This window comes from Mizuhopecten yessoensis, unplaced genomic scaffold, assembly GCF_002113885.1.
Source record: "Mizuhopecten yessoensis strain PY_sf001 unplaced genomic scaffold, ASM211388v2 scaffold716323, whole genome shotgun sequence".
NCBI classification, from domain to species: domain Eukaryota; kingdom Metazoa; phylum Mollusca; class Bivalvia; order Pectinida; family Pectinidae; genus Mizuhopecten; species Mizuhopecten yessoensis.
In genome coordinates this window covers 126,479-143,427 of record NW_018480059.1, presented here as the reverse complement: position 1 = coordinate 143,427, position 16,949 = coordinate 126,479, and the positions used below count along the sequence as shown (strand labels likewise).

General features: G+C 36.7%; 2 protein-coding genes across 3 annotated transcripts in view; both read right to left on the bottom strand.

The window, feature by feature from the left end:
• The window catches only part of LOC110443070, an 8,851-nt gene extending 4,316 nt beyond the window's left edge, over nucleotides 1-4,535 (bottom strand). The window contains exons 1-2 of the mRNA XM_021487048.1: nucleotides 4,378-4,535; nucleotides 3,163-3,336 (exon numbers count right to left, since the gene is read on the bottom strand). Coding sequence (XP_021342723.1) covers nucleotides 3,163-3,336; nucleotides 4,378-4,438 — 235 coding nt within the window. The 5' untranslated portion in view covers nucleotides 4,439-4,535. The remainder of the gene's footprint in view (nucleotides 1-3,162; nucleotides 3,337-4,377) is intronic.
• Nucleotides 4,536-9,196: 4,661 nt separating this feature from the next.
• The window catches only part of LOC110443065, a 20,465-nt gene continuing 12,712 nt past the window's right edge, over nucleotides 9,197-16,949 (bottom strand). For both annotated transcript variants that reach the window (XM_021487036.1, XM_021487037.1), the window contains exons 3-4: nucleotides 10,337-10,513; nucleotides 9,197-9,488 (exon numbers count right to left, since the gene is read on the bottom strand). In XM_021487036.1, coding sequence (XP_021342711.1) covers nucleotides 9,226-9,488; nucleotides 10,337-10,513 — 440 coding nt within the window. In that variant the 3' untranslated portion in view covers nucleotides 9,197-9,225. The remainder of the gene's footprint in view (nucleotides 9,489-10,336; nucleotides 10,514-16,949) is intronic.

The window sequence follows — 16,949 nt, the reverse complement described above, 5'->3', positions numbered from 1 at the left end:
AATATGTGACATAATGTGTTAATATGTGACATAATGTGTCAATATGTGACATAATGTGTTTATATGTGACATAATGTGTCAATATGTGACATAATGTGTTTATATGTGACATAATGTGTTTATATTTGACGTAATGTGTTAATATGTGACATAATGTGTCAATATGTGACATAATGTGTTTATATGTGACGTAATGTGTTAATATGTTATACAGTGACACACTTTGGTATATGATGACATACTATGTTACAAAGTGTGTCACTATATAGCATATTATTACATACTTACAAATAAATACGGTTTTTTTTATTATGCGATACGACACAATTGCTCTAACCCATATCAGCCCTCGCCGTATCACACCCCAAACCCCGTATCAGCCCCCGCCGCATCACACCCCAAAACCCATATCATCCCGCAAAACCCATATCACACCCCATTTGGAAAAAAAATAGTTTTTCAATATTTCAAAAATTAAAATAAATCATAAGATAGTAGTTTTTATTAGTAAGTATGTAATAAACAGAATAAAACACGCCTTTTTCCATATCACCCCCAGTATCAACCCTCGACCAATACCAGCCCGCGGGCCTTCGGCCCTTGGGCTGATATTGCAGTCTCGGGCTGATACTGGGGGTGATATGGAAAAAGGCATGCATTATTCTATATTTAACACGTTACGTCGAACATAGACACACTATGATAGTTTTGATCGACTGTATAGAATATTGACACACTATGTAACAGACTGACACATACACTATACACTTCGTCATCTAAGTAAGTATACATTGTAGAACATTGACAAATTTGAATCAAAACGACACCATGTAACACATTTACACACTATGTAACATTCTGACACACATTGCGACATATTGACACACCATGCATATACCGACACACTTCAAAGTACTACATTTTGGAATAATTCCAGTCTGTGCGAATAGTTTGAACGTCACTTTTGCTGTAACTTTTTATTTGAAATCAGTATGGGGATGGCTGCATATACTAATCAACCAATAACTTAACAAAGTATCTTAAAGTGACAATGCTAACTTATCACACGATAATCCCCGTCATTAGACTACACACGCCCAGGGCTTCCGGTCCACTCGGCCATCCTTTGATTATACAAAGATGGCGGCGTGGTTTCCGCCTCCTACACGCTCACACTTCCACTCGGCCATCGGAGACACGAGACAACACCGGCATGTACCCTAGCATTTCGTGACATTAAAGAAAATCACATTAGGGAGTTAAAACCTGTTTTCCTGTCAAACGGATTTCCAGCACGGGTAATTGCTTCACTTTGAGAATAAATAGAATATGTAACTAAAACAATACGCTTGCCCGACATTTAAATTCTTTGATTGGAAAGTTGGTATTATAAGTCAAACTAAACAGGAAGTTTAAAAGTGCTTTTATCATCGGAAACTTTAGCGACACACATGGATCAAAAGGTAAACTTGGGATTCAGTGGCTTCTTAACTCACTGCTCAGTGTTTAGTGTAAGGGAGTAGGTGCTGCTCAGATGGCTGTTACTTAAATAAAACAAGAGAAAGGTTAGCAAAATCATAGAGAAAAAAACAGAGAGAGCTAAAACAAATCCCCCATAACTTCGTCTTTGTACGAATTTTAAAACAATAGAAGACACGGTGCAGTTCTTTTTCTATTATATTTACACAACTGACATAAGGAAATAGTTTTTCAAAATTATTTTCAAAAAGTACTTCTTTAGGCGACACCCAATCTATTGAGCGAAATGGGTATCTTTATTGAAAAACATCTCTTTTACATTGAAGAAGGTGAGCTTTCAAAGTGCTCAAATATCAATAGTATACATGTTTGATTTGGTAAGTATTGTGTTTATTTGCAGTTTTATTCATATGATATAATATCTTGTTCAATGAAAATGTTACAAAATTAACTCGAATTGACTTAAAGCTAAATATCATACCGGTAAAATAATTCGATAGAGTCTGGAGTAAGATGTAATCAACCCCGAGAGTCCGGACCCTTCTTTTTGCTATCGGTATTTTTAACGTCTTCATATTTTTACTTAATATAAAGTTGCTTATCCTTTCATTTTTATTTCATATTATTTATTTACCTAATCATGACACTCTTTTTGGGGCGATATTTGTGTGGACGAAATTGTTTGTGACGAGTTGTTTTGGTAGACGACATTGTCCGTACACATTTCCGTTTTTACATTCAATAACTTAAACCCTGATACTAATTCATTCGTACAGCCATCTTAATATCAAGTTTCTGTCACATTTTCCCAGTTTCCTACATTTTCGATCTTTGACCTCTATTTACTACCTGGTCAAGTGGGAGTTACCCCGTCCGCCATTTTGACGTTCAGAGACACCCCCGTCTATCGCAGTCGTTTTCACGCTGTGGGTACACGAACTACTACAGATATGGATTTTCTTACTACATATATTTTCTATTAATTCACTGGATCCCAAGTCTCCAAGTTGATTGTTTTTTACAATATTAGCCTTCGGCTACAATCAAGCTAACCAAGGGGATATGCGATAACAGCAGCATTTTTCAAAAGTGATAACTGGTTTTTGTTTATGAATTTTATGCTGTGGTATTGTTTCATAGTGACTGTTTATCTTTGTGACATGTTGTGATATGTATGTACTCATGTTTCTGCCTTGAAAAAAGGGGCAGATAGCCCTGAAAATTAGATGAATTCCTTTGTCTGCAGTGTCGTTATAATGTCTTTGCTTATATAAATATTCAAGTAATACGTATCCAACAAACTTTTGTTTGTTTTGATCCAGTGCCCATATTGATCATACTGTCATTTTCCATTGTTCTAGTATGACCAATATCTGGTAAAAGTGACATAGGACCCGTAGCTGTTAAAACGTAGGTTTTATTTGTTTCATCTGTTACCCATAGCTGGTATACATACCGAAACCTTGTCCTATTGTCCTTGTATGACCAATTTCTGGAATACATGACATACTATTGTCCCATTAATTCTGTATGTGTGACCTATGTCCCACTATCCCTCTAATCAATATCTAGTATGAATAACACATTTTGATATATTGTCCCTTTAACCCATACATGGCATACCTGGTGCACTGTTATCGCATGGTCCCTGTTTGACCAAAATGTTTGGTAAAAAAGACGTACCTTTGTCCCATTGTTCTTGTATGACACAGTAGTTGCCACACTTAATGCGACTCTGCAGGTCGTGCATTTCGTCTGTATTATTGAGACAATCGAAGCCGTTGGCCTGGTCATTTACTGTATACGAACACACGTGACACCAGAATGTCTCCCCAGTCTGTGTTTCGTCTGCAATGCCTTTAATTGGAGGGAATGGACAAAAATGGGACATATTTACAACTAGTTATGTTTTAAGTTAAAATCAAAAAGGTAATGAATTAAAACGAGTATGTTTTTGTAAGAAGGATCCGTCAAGCCATATCCCAGTATTCCTCAATGTAAATAAGCATTTAGCCTTCGTCCTTTGGAACTGAAAGGGGATGAGTTCTGGTGTAATAAAGGACTGACAGACGGTGTGTAATGGGGCCTGGCAAAATGAAGTGCTACATGTTGAATCCTGCCCTTGTAACTGAAGCATGTATCGTTTCTGATTTTTCATTTGTCTTTGTTAAAATATAACATGCATTATTGCTACATTTTTTTCTCTGTATATAGAATATATGCTGAAATTCACTTTATCTGTCTTTTCAATTTTTACATGTAACCTTTATAAAATACTATGAGACGAATCCTACCGGCATTGAATTGTTTCATTTGAGCAAATATACATTAAAAAGCATCAGCATTAATGTTATGCATTGTAAATGTAACGTAGGTAAAATGCCTGCCCTTGTCGTCGTCATTCGCAAATATAACCGCGAAAATAAACTCCATAGTTAATAACTATTAATATTGAAATAATATTATCGCAAATTTAAGTATTTTTGAATAAAACCTACAGACAAAATTCGAAAGTTAAAGATACGCAAAAATAAAATGCTAATTATACAGTACCAGAATATGTTTTGTCTATTAGAACATTTCGATATCAGTATTATAAGAGAGTCAATCCCCGCATTTCGCTGCCAGAGTCAAATGTAGATTTTAACATTTAGATTTAGAATATATTAAGTGTGTCCATTACTAACATTAATATTTTAGAATTTATTATGTGTTTGTTAATTGCTGTAATAATTGTGTCAATTGAGGTATTTAGCTATCAGAATGAGTTTTAAGTGTGTCAAATAATGTAGCTGTCAGAATAAATATATCGTGAATGTAAAATAGTAACAATTAGCTACAAAAATATTAAGTGTGTCAAATTTAGCTGTCATACTCGATAAGGTTGAGTATACTTACATGATCCATAGATGAGGAATAAGCTTAGTCCGATGATACAAACATAAAATAATCTCTTCATTTTTCAAAAACTAACTTAAATAAAATAAATGATATTATTTACATTTGATTATATTAAAACTGTTAATGCGACTGTGGGGTCCCTCCTAGCATCTCGATGTCTTTATGGAAAGTGAGGGGCTATATCAGGCCGGGTGGGATGTTGTTCGCAACCGCTTATAAGATTAATGAGTAAATGAATACCCGAAATCGCGGGGCACTCAACAGGGGCGGCCGATAAATCCTGGTAAAATATTTTAATTAATTTTCATGTTTCATATTGAGAATGGGTCAATTAATCTTAATGCTTCCTACTGAGCATGGGTCAATATGGAAAATATGCAACAGACTGATCTTGTCAATTTCAGTTGTTGAAAAATAACACGGAATTCAATCGTGCAAATAGTGGTTCAATTACAAAATCATTTATCAGAATAATTTAAAATGATATTACACTTAGTGTAGGTCTATATTATCGACAGGATCATTGGCGTTTATATCAGTTCTAAAAAGGACGAGTATCTATAGAACATATCCAAAGAAGAGGAGGAAAACCGTGTCACCATCAGTCAACGGCCTTTTCCTATCGAGATATTTTCATACTATTTCCTCTTAACCTTAGATTAAAGACGGTTAAGAATGACCGGGGAGATATATACAAGCTATTGACAAACTAGACGGAAAACTATTTTACATCTGTTTTACGTCCAATACCAGTTCGCACAGCCAAATAACGTAGGTTGAAGTTGAGAAATGGGTAGTAAGCAACTATGGTATCCTTCTTTGGGTAGATATAGAAGCTACCATAATTAATTGTTTAGAATCTCTTCTCTGTTCATACTGGTGCAATATTCCGTGCAAATTCATTTCAAGTTATTACACGCAATCGGAAGGACACGGAAGTCGCAAAAATCAAAATGAGCCGTTATTAAGATTAGGTCAAGACAGAGATAAACAAAGGAAAGGGTGCTATATGAAACTGAAATAGTGTATTAACGAATAACATTATTATATATATAATACCTCTTTTACCCCTTTTTCAATCAATGCAGATCCCAGTATTAAATTGTGTACAGTTCCAATAAACTAATTCTTGTTAAAACATACATCAAACATCAAATAACTTGAAGCAGGTTTTGTGACAAGTGAGTTTGAACAATTAATGAAGATATGTCAACGCCATATCAAGATTGTTGGCGACAGGTGTTTGCGTTCTTACATTCCAAAGTAAGCTGATAGTGTGGGTAAGAAAGAATTGGGGAAGAAATCACGGAATGTTTTGTTTATATATTATAAATCCGGATCAGTTGATATCACGACCACGTGATGTACCCTCATTATAACGTAGACTATGGGGAAGCTGTTATCGGGAGTTTCCGAACTCGTCTGCCGGTTGATCCGGTCATTCCGACAGTGAGTACACACAGTCCCCTATCTCCCACTGATACTTGTCATAGAGGCCCAAACAAGGGTGTCACGTCACCGTGTATTAAACCGTACCGTCATCTTTAATTATACCTTTTCAGGGCTTTAATTGTGGCATCCTAATGTAGCCATCTTTGGCGCAGGAAATCCTTCTGGTTTATGATGTTTTTCCTTTTGTCTTGTCCCATTTTGTTTCATTTTGTCTTACCATATCGACTGAGTCTATCTTTTAATTCTTGGGATATTGTTTTCTATTGTTCTTTATATATGCTGTTTTCGAGTAGCGCCAGATCATATTCAATCTTCAGATGAATCCCGTTTCATGGTAAAATAGTATATGCCATTAAAATGCCCTCATGAATCTTCTAGTTTATATTTTCTTTATAACCTTGATTCACGCTTACTAAGTGTTTGCTATTGAGATTATTTGGTATGTGGTAATGCTTTACTGAAAATATGCAAGGTCGTATGAAATTCACAGTATACACACGAAGATGACACTGCACCGGAAATAACCATATATGAAACACATACAGGAGAAACCTGTATTTTACCAATATCCAATACAACTATTTTACTGTAATGTATAAAAGGGTATATTAATGTTATTATTTGTAGGCTGTAAGGGCAATATGTATGGGCTACGTGTACCTTCTAGAATAATAAGGTTGTAAGCTGTTACGTCTATGCGTACCTATCATAAGACTTGGGTTTTGAGCTTTAAGGGAATTGTGTACTAATCAGAAGAATCTGGTTGTAAGCTATATGAGCTATGTGTACCTATCAGAGGAAGTAGTGTGTAAGCTATGTGGGCTACGTGTACCTATCAGAGAAGGTAGGGTGTAAGCTACATATGGGCTGCGTGTACCTATCAGAGGAAGTAGGGAGCTATGTGTACCTATCAGAAGAATCTGATTGTAAACGCTATGAGCTTATAGTGAATCTAAATGTTTAGGCATTATACTTAATCTGGTTGTGAGCTCTATGGGCTACGTGAACCTATCAGAGGAAGTAGGGTGTAAGCTATGTGGGCCACGTGTACCTATCAGAGGAAGTAGGGTATAAGCTATGTGGGCCACGTGTACCTATCAGAGGAAGTAGTGTGTAAGCTATGTGGGCTACGTGTACCTATCAGAGGTCGTAGGGTATAAGCTATGTTGGCTACGTGTGCCTATCAGAGGAAGTAGGGTGTAAGCTATGTGGTCTACGTGTACCTATCAGAGGAAGTAGGGTGTAAGCTTTGTGGGCTACGTGAACCTATCAGAGGAAGTAGGGTATAAGCTATATGGGCCACGTGTACCTATCAGAGGAAGTAGGGTGTAAGCTATGTGGGCCACGTGTACCTATCAGAGGAAGTAGTGTGTAAGTCATGTGGGCTACGTGTACCTATCAGAGGAAGTAGGGTATAAGCTATATGGGCCACGTGTACCTATCAGAGGAAGTAGGGTGTAAGCTATGTGGGCCACGTGTACCTATCAGAGGAAGTAGGGTATAAGCTATATGGGCTACGTGTACCTATCAGAGGAAGTAGGGTATAAGCTATGTGGGCTACGTGTACCTATCAGAGGACGTAGGGTATATGCTATATGGGATACGTGTACCTATCAGAGGAAGTAGGGTATAAGCTATGTGGGCTACGTGTACCTATCAGAGGAAGTAGGGTGTAAGCTATGTGGGCTACGTGTACCTATCAGAGGACGTAGGGTATAAGCTATGTGGGCTACGTGTACCTATCAGAGGAAGTAGGGTGTAAGCTATGTGGGCTACGTGTACCTATCAGAGGAAGTAGGGTGTAAGCTATGTGGGCTACGTGTACCTATCAGAGGAAGTAGGGTGTAAGCTATGTGGGCTACGTGTACCTATCAGAGGAAGTAGGGTGTAAGCTATGTGGGCTACGTGTACCTATCAGAGGAAGTAGGGTGTAAGCTATGTGGGCTACGTGTACCTATCAGAGGAAGTAGGGTGTAAGCTATGTGGGCTACGTGTACCTATCAGAGGAAGTAGGGTGTAAGCTATGTGGGCTACGTGTACCTATCAGAGGAAGTAGGGTGTAAGCTATGTGGGCTACGTGTACCTATCAGAGGAAGTAGGGTGTAAGCTATGTGGGCTACGTGTACCTATCAGAGGAAGTAGGGTGTAAGCTATGTGGGCTACGTGTACCTATCAGAGGAAGTAGGGTGTAAGCTATGTGGGCTACGTGTACCTATCAGAGGAAGTAGGGTGTAAGCTATGTGGGCTACGTGTACCTATCAGAGGAAGTAGGGTGTAAGCTATGTGGGCTACGTGTACCTATCAGAGGAAGTAGGGTGTAAGCTATGTGGGCTACGTGTACCTATCAGAGGAAGTAGGGTGTAAGCTATGTGGGCTACGTGTACCTATCAGAGGAAGTAGGGTGTAAGCTATGTGGGCTACGTGTACCTATCAGAGGAAGTAGGGTGTAAGCTATGTGGGCTACGTGTACCTATCAGAGGAAGTAGGGTGTAAGCTATGTGGGCTACGTGTACCTATCAGAGGAAGTAGGGTGTAAGCTATGTGGGCTACGTGTACCTATCAGAGGAAGTAGGGTGTAAGCTATGTGGGCTACGTGTACCTATCAGAGGAAGTAGGGTGTAAGCTATGTGGGCTACGTGTACCTATCAGAGGAAGTAGGGTGTAAGCTATGTGGGCTACGTGTACCTATCAGAGGAAGTAGGGTGTAAGCTATGTGGGCTACGTGTACCTATCAGAGGAAGTAGGGTGTAAGCTATGTGGGCTACGTGTACCTATCAGAGGAAGTAGGGTGTAAGCTATGTGGGCTACGTGTACCTATCAGAGGAAGTAGGGTGTAAGCTATGTGGGCTACGTGTACCTATCAGAGGAAGTACGGTGTAAGCTATGTGGGCCACGTGTACCTATCAGAGGAAGTAGTGTGTAAGCTATGTGGGCTACGTGTACCTATCAGAGGAAGTAGGGTGTAAGCTATGTGGGCTACGTGAACCTATCAGAGGAAGTGGTTTTTTATGCTCTATTGGCTATGTGTACCTATCAGAGGAAGTGGTTTTATGCTCTATGGGCATGTGTACCTATCAGAGGAAGTGGTTTTATGTTCTATGGGCTATGTGTACCTATTAGAGGAAGTTGGTTGTAAGCTCTATGGGCATGTGTACCTGTCAGAAGAATTGAGTTGTAAGCTGTTAGGGCACTTGAGGAGAAAACGTGTTTCTCGGTATACTAAAGCACCTTCAGGGATATCACCACTTAATGGTTGAATCTAAATGTTTAGCCATTATACTTGGCTGATATTACCAGATATTGAAGCCCATGAAAACATGATATTTCCATGTCATTCTTTGAAAAAGAACTAGAACAAAAAAGATGACCCTATAATTGTTTAATAAATAAATTTCACCCTCCCAACAACGACATAATAAATGAAGAAAAAAGAACAAGAAATGGTGGCAGAATGACTCCTGAGTGTATAGCTGCTGCCGCTCCGGTGCCGCTTCGTTCGTTCAATTTAGTGGTGACATCTCTGTTATTACAACCGTCTGTACGACATTGGTACTGACATGAAACGTCATAGAGACTCTTGTCACAGCAATTCACGCCACATCTGACGGTGTCCGGCACCATACATCCTCTTGTGACCGATCTTATTTCCGTTAAATCTAAGCCATAAAGAGAATATACACACACTTGCTATACGTCTCATCTCTTTTGTATTGAGATATACATTGTATTTATACAGTAACATTGTGATTTTCGATTTAATATGTTTTTCAATATAAATATATATGTTTCAATTTAGCGAGGCTCTGACTGTTTGAAAAAGAAATATTAATGATAAAAAACCACCAGGATGAGTTTTATAAATCTCAAATGAAATGAAAACATTAATATGTGCAATTTTTGCGAAACACGTTTTCTCTGACCGTCAACAGAATCTCAATGTCGTCATATTAAACATCATGTCTGAGAAATTAAATGTGACGTCACAACACCACGACGTCATACCAATTAACTTAGTTCTGACGCCATACCGGTTGATGTAACACAAGGTAGGCCTTATTCTAAATATAAGTATTTTTATCGTATAACAGTGTAGTCATATGATAAATTTCTTGTTTAACGCCAGCGAGTAGATACGGAAATAAAACATGTCACAAATTTGTCGATGAGGATATAAAACCTCTATGATATATCGCCTGAAGCACAATTAGGAAATCTGTATGATCGAAAAATAAGATTTTTTCAACTAACTTAATACTGTTGTTTATCACAAAAAACACACGGATGTTTTTCGTCCATACATGTGTACACATATTCACATTATACAATGTTACAAAAATATTCTTATAATTCACGAAAAAATTATTTTCGAGAAGATATGATTATCTTAAAATCCAAGCAAATACCGTCAACACGAAAAATTGGCCTTGAACAAAATCAAGATGATCAGCAATATATTGACGTTACAGTGTGATATCATGTAAGTGTCGTATAATGTATGACATACCTGCGTTGTAGACGACTTTTGTGACGCAATAAAGTGAATCGGGACATGGAACCTGTACTGATCCTGTTTGCACGTGATCTGTGTCGTTTGCGCACTCATAAGTAATCCATGGCGCGGCGGTGATGGTGTATGAACACGAATAACAATCGACGAAGCCGGATACCACTGATACGGCGCCTGTAAGGTCATAATCATGAGTACAATTATCTAGGAACGCGAAAAAAGTCGGCGAAAATTCTTATTGCTAAGTTTTAAGTTAAGATCAAATATTCATGCTGGTTTCTTCACTGTCAATAACACATAAGGGATAGTCAAAATTGCAGAGCCCGCATATAAGTCTGTTATTACATAATTATATGAAATTTGATAAAAATATGTAATGCATGCCTCGTTCATATAAGGTTCATGTAAACACTAATAATTGACCTTCAGGTCCCTTTATTTCATGTGTAAATATTACATTTATTACAAGCTGTTCTGAATTGTCGTTTTCAATGTTAGAAGTTATTAATTCAAACTATTTAAAATATAAATGAGTGACTCGTGAATATTTTGCCACTATTTGGGGGAAAAAAAGGAACTGATAACCTATTCATGTTTGAGAATTGAAACTTTGGCAAAAATAAGATATTATACACAGTGAGGTAGTCATATGGAATTAATTATGTTTAAACATCCATACATGGATTTTGGTTAAATCGAAAGTCATCGTGTTGTCCAATGGAGGCCGCCATTTTTATTTTTTTAGCTGTCAAATCATGGTGTTTATTTCCGTCACAATCATAAGCGATCGGTGCGTCCATAAAACACCAGACGGCACGAAATAGACTGCGTTGACATCGAATAAACCATAAATAACTAGCGCATGTCGTAACAAGGTCTTTTGTCCATATTGAGACCAACTCTCTTCCTCTTCGTATGATTTTCGTACCGGACGACATGGCGATATCGCTCCGCAATTAATTTACAAAAATGACAATATTTTCTGTCATAGTTATCAAAACAGTATAATTCCTTAAATAATAAAATACTTTTGATGCCGAATTGAAAAAGAAAAAGAAAAAGAAATCATAATATCCAAGATCGGTTTGTTTGTATGGCGTCACTTTGGCAATGTGCATCAGACGTCAACAACATGAAGCTGAGGAGAAAACGCTGAGATGCAGAAGATCGACAATGTTTATTTGTTGTAAGTATGCTTTGTGAGATAGAATACAGTTGTAATTTACATAAATTAAGCATAGATAATGTATTGGTTGAGTCGATGTCCTGGTAAGACGAGATTTGTGTGTTGTATTTTGACAAGTGACACAAACAGGAAATGAGAAATGAAGGCAAAAGTTTTTGGCACATTTTGGTCAATGCATATGTTCTTTCTTGTGGAATTGAATGTCTTTATTGAAAAACCGATTATTTATATGACTGTTTGAAATGTCAATAAAAAGTAAACAATTTATGGAAGCATGGAAGAAGCACATGTGTCAAATTAGTGTCTACTGCATTCCATTTCAGTGAAGCAGCACTCAAAAAGGCGCCATTACTATGCTATGTCAAAAGAGATTAGTCTGCAAAGAATCTGAATGTGATTTCTTTTTATAAATATTGAATACCAATTAATTAACACTAATGATAACTTTTTATCTATTTTATATCACAGGTGTACAGCACACCTAATTGAAGCCATATAAGCACATGTCAAATAACAAAATTGCTGTGAACATATGAGGAGGAAGCTCTAAAGACCCACACATTCCAAAGTGTTTACATCTGCATGAAATGTACGGGGATAGATGCTCGTCAACCTCAATGCATGTTTATATTGCGTCCTGTCATCTTGCCTGTGGTAGTGTGGTCATGGAGGTGTAGCAATGGTAGCACTGAACTCGTACAGCCCATCTAGACGAATTGAAGCCTCATCCAGAATTCCTTATAGGTAATACATTATTGCACTAGATTTATTAATCTAACCAGATACAAAACTTTGTCATCTGGTCCAAATTTTGCCAGGTAAAAGAAAATGAATGGTATTGAATGTAGGGCCATGACAAGTGAATATTCAAAACACTTGGGAATTGACAATTCACTTGCGATGGTCTCGTGGTTTTTTGATGAGACATAATTAAGATACATTTGTGAAATTTCTTCACGATATTAAAAGGTTTTTACGAAACATCAAGATACCTTTTTAACACCTAGCTTTGTTATTGTCTATTCCAGAAATGCACGAAGAACATTGAATGAAATTTGTCTGACGACTCATTTTCCACCAGAGGACGTTGAAACACACAAAGTGGCAATCTACAACTGTACTAAGTTTTATAGGAATATGGGAGAAAAAAATGGCTACCATGTAAGACACACACACATAAACAACGATGTAGTACAGAGCTAAGGAAAAACTCGTTCACGTTTAGGGTAGTTGATATCTGGAACGGTCTACCGGAATCGGTTGTAAATGCAGAAACCACGAAGGACTTTGAGATCCTGTTGGATAACCATCTGAAGGACACTATTTACAATAATTACTGATAATGACTTTTAAAATAACTCTTTTGGGAAAGTTTATATATGTTAACCAGTGACAATATAATATTTTTATACTATGTTTTGTGATATGGACTTAGAGGCTTTCAGCCTGCGTCCATTATTTTTCAATTAAATTCAATTAAATGTTGGTGCTCTGACAAAAAAGGATAAACTTATGCTGTTATTTACAAGCTACAGTGCTAACTTTTGGCAGAAATGTGTTTAAGTATTATGCCTACACATTGACTGGAAAAATAATTAGGAAAAATATCAACTTTGACAGATTTTGATATTTACATGTTTTGGACATTCTGGTGGAGTTAGTAGTACTCACATACCTGAGGTGGTTTATCTGTATAGAGTGTTGGGGCATACCTGGACACCTGGCCAGTGAACACTACTTTGTACAACTCTGTATACAGGAGGACACATATTTCTTACAAAATGTCATCAGGAAAAATAACCTCATATGTAAAACCTGCAACAGCAGCACGAGGTGACTCAAGTGCAAGAACGACGAGGAGTACCTCAAATGTAGAAGGAGTGGAAAATAGTGGAATGACAGAATTACGACAGGAGTTGACAGAGATAAAAGACACATTGTGTTCTATACTAAGTAAGAAAGACATCAAAGACCTGGTCACAGAAATTGTTACATCTATTTTGGCTACCATTAAGAATGACATGTCCACACAAATTGAGGAGGAGGTATCACGGAAAACAGCTATGATGAGACAGGAGCTTGACTCGATGAACTTGCATAATCATAGACTACAGGAGTCAGTTCAATGTAAAGAAAAGAAAATCACAGAACTAGAAAATGGGATGGATGAGATGAAGAAGGAAATAGTAGACACACAGAGGGATGTCGCACATAACAGAGATCTGTGTATGGAGGGAATAAGAATGGCAAATTACAATGAACAATATAGTCGACGAAACAACATTAAGGTATTTGGCATGAATGAACTGGGGGAGGAGGCAGAAAAAAAGAGAGACCTACCGCAGGACTTCTGTGATATTGTAAATAAAAAGGAGGGCATCAACATCAGTCCACAAGACATTTTAGCTGCACACAGAGTACCCAAAAAATCACTGGATGGGCCGAGGCCGATTATTGTGAAATTTCTGAGGAAAAATGTACGAAGGCAGGTGATGATGAAGCGAAAGGAGCTAAATGTGAGGTGTACAGACGATGTGACAAGTAGGAGTGTGGGACTTATAAAGAGACTGGAAAAAAACAGAGACGTAGAGAAGGCCTGGTACTTTAATGGTAGTGTGTTTGCCAAAGTTGGAAACCTGACAAGGAAAGTAAATCTTTTTGACAATGTTCATGAAGTGTTTGTGGACAAAACAGGAAATGGACAAAATAAAAGGTTTCACCTTATATTGCTACAGGGCAAAAGAAAAAACCAAAAACATTGATCTCTGACATATACCATACTAATTTAGCGTAATATTCCATTATTTTGATTGAATTTCTTGATTGATATAATATTGCTGCATTTATATGTGCTTCATAAGCAAACAAACTGCTGTGGTACAAATATAACATGTACTATGTGCATAATATAAACTTGGCCATTTTTGGATAGAGTGCTTGCATGTACCTGTGCTTACACTTTTTGGTATCTGTATGTGCGTGTGTGTGTTTGAGAGTGCTCGCATACCAGTGCATGTACTTCATTATTAAACATATTTTCAAATATCTGAAAGTAAAAACCCAATCTGCCATGTTAGATAATAATAATTTTTCATTAAAAATCAGCCATTAATAAATAAGATATGGCAGTGTAGATATATATGCACACACCTGAAATATGACAAATAGGAAAGAAATGTGGTGTATGGAATGAAGGCTGTGTACAAAAAATAAAAAATGAACCTAATAATACTCAGGTCGTTTGGTTTGTGATTATGCTGATACTCAGATTTGAGAATATAATGTATTCTTGTAGTCATTGCATTTTCAACCATATTATTTATTTTGAGATTTCTACAATGGAGAAGTGGAATCATATTTGTTCATTTGTATACATGGCTGCTCATGTGCACACGTACATGTGTACACATACCTATATACATGTAGTGTACATGTGCTACATGTACACCTGTGTTTGTTTACGGACATGTTTACATGAGTGAGCTATATACCTATGTATAGTGTTAGAATAATAATGGTTGATTACTGACAACATGTGTATATATGTATATAAATGCTTGTTTGTATGTGTGTGTTTGTATGCATGTGTACATGTACACATGTTATATGTACACCTGTATTACCGGTAGTTCGATATATGGGATGGCTGGACTTGTGTCAATAGGTCAAATGTAAAAAGAGCAAGAGTACATGGCTAATAGGTAATTATACACATGTGAACAAGAGCAGTATATATGTTTGTTAATAAAAAAATATATCCTGGTATAATTCTGTTTTTGTATGTGTGTGTTCGTACGCATGTGTACATGTGATGTACACATACTATGTACACCTGTAATATATCTGCGGATGTAGGTGTATGTACACATGTATATATATATGTAGCCTGATCTTTGTAATTACTTGTAGATATAAACTGAAAAAGCGTACGTGTCAATTAACTTTTACCAGATAACTGTCTAAAAGGTATAACACACATGTACACTATTGTCATGTACATGTAACAATGTATTTTACTATTCCTATAATAAAAATTAATGGAGCTTAGTGTAATATATACAATTGTTGTCGGAGCACCACACATGTTCTATCCCATGAGTAGGAATATGTGTGTTGCCAATACGCTATTTTTTCTCGCATCAAATTCATTTTATGTGTTTTTTGTGTCTCTGTCTCTTGTAGGTACTTCTTGTTCCAATGTTGTTTTGTTTTTGTTCTTGATATTTGTAGGTGTGTATATTTTTGTAACCATCTTGAAAGGTAGGAGTCTTAGTGCGAGTAATAATTTTTCCTTTTTGAGCCTTGGTCGTAGAAAGAACTAGAGTATTGTCCTTGAATTGTCAAGGTTTGGATGACATCAATAAGCGTAAGGACGTATTTTCATACCCGAGAACAAAAAAAATATCATATCTACTGTATTCAAGATACACATTTCACAGAAAAAAACAGAAAAAATGATTAGGGCAGAATGGGGATTTCACTGTTATTTTAATTCTTACAAGTCTAATTCTAGAGGGGTAGCCATAATAACTTTGATGTGAAAGTAACAAGAGAGAAAAAGGATTTGTCAGGAAATTTTCTTGCATTAGATTTAGAGGTAGAAGGCAAAAAGATAACACTGATTACATTATATGGTCCAAATATTGATACCCCAGTTTTTTATGATAAAATAGCAAAAACAATAAATGAATTTAATAATGAGTGTTTTCTCATATGTGGAGATTTTGATTTAGTACTTAATCCAAGAAAAGACTATGATGAAAATTACAGACAAATAAATAATCCTAAATCTAGAGATAAACTTCAGGAACTTATTGAGGAATTTAACATGGTAGATATCTATAGGGAACAACACCCAGAAATTAGAAGATATACTTGGAGAAAAAGCAACCCTCGTAAACAAGCGCGTCTAGATTTTTTCCTTATATCAGAAAATTTATTATCCAGTTTAATAAATTTATTATCAATGTAGTAAAGGTCTATACACTGGCATGTTGCTACTAGACCTACGCAAAGCTTTTGACACGGTTGACCATGACATTCTGTGTGGCAAGTTGAAAATGATGGGTGTGACATCTGCAAATTGGTTTAGATCATATCTGAGTAACAGACATCAGACAGTCAAAATTAACGATATCTACTCGGACCCAGCTACTATTACGTGTGGGGTACCACAAGGTAGTATTTTAGGCCCTCTTTTATTCTTATGCTATGTCAACGATATGGCAATCAGCATTGATGGAGAATGCAAATTACTATTATATGCCGATGACAGTGTTATCCTTTTCGCACATAAAAGCCCAGAAATAATTTCCACGAAACTTGGTGCTGTACTTGAATCATGTGCAGAGTGGTTAGTTGATAATAAGCTTTCTTTGCATTTAGTTAAAACAGAGAGCATGCTATTTGGAACGATTTTTTTTT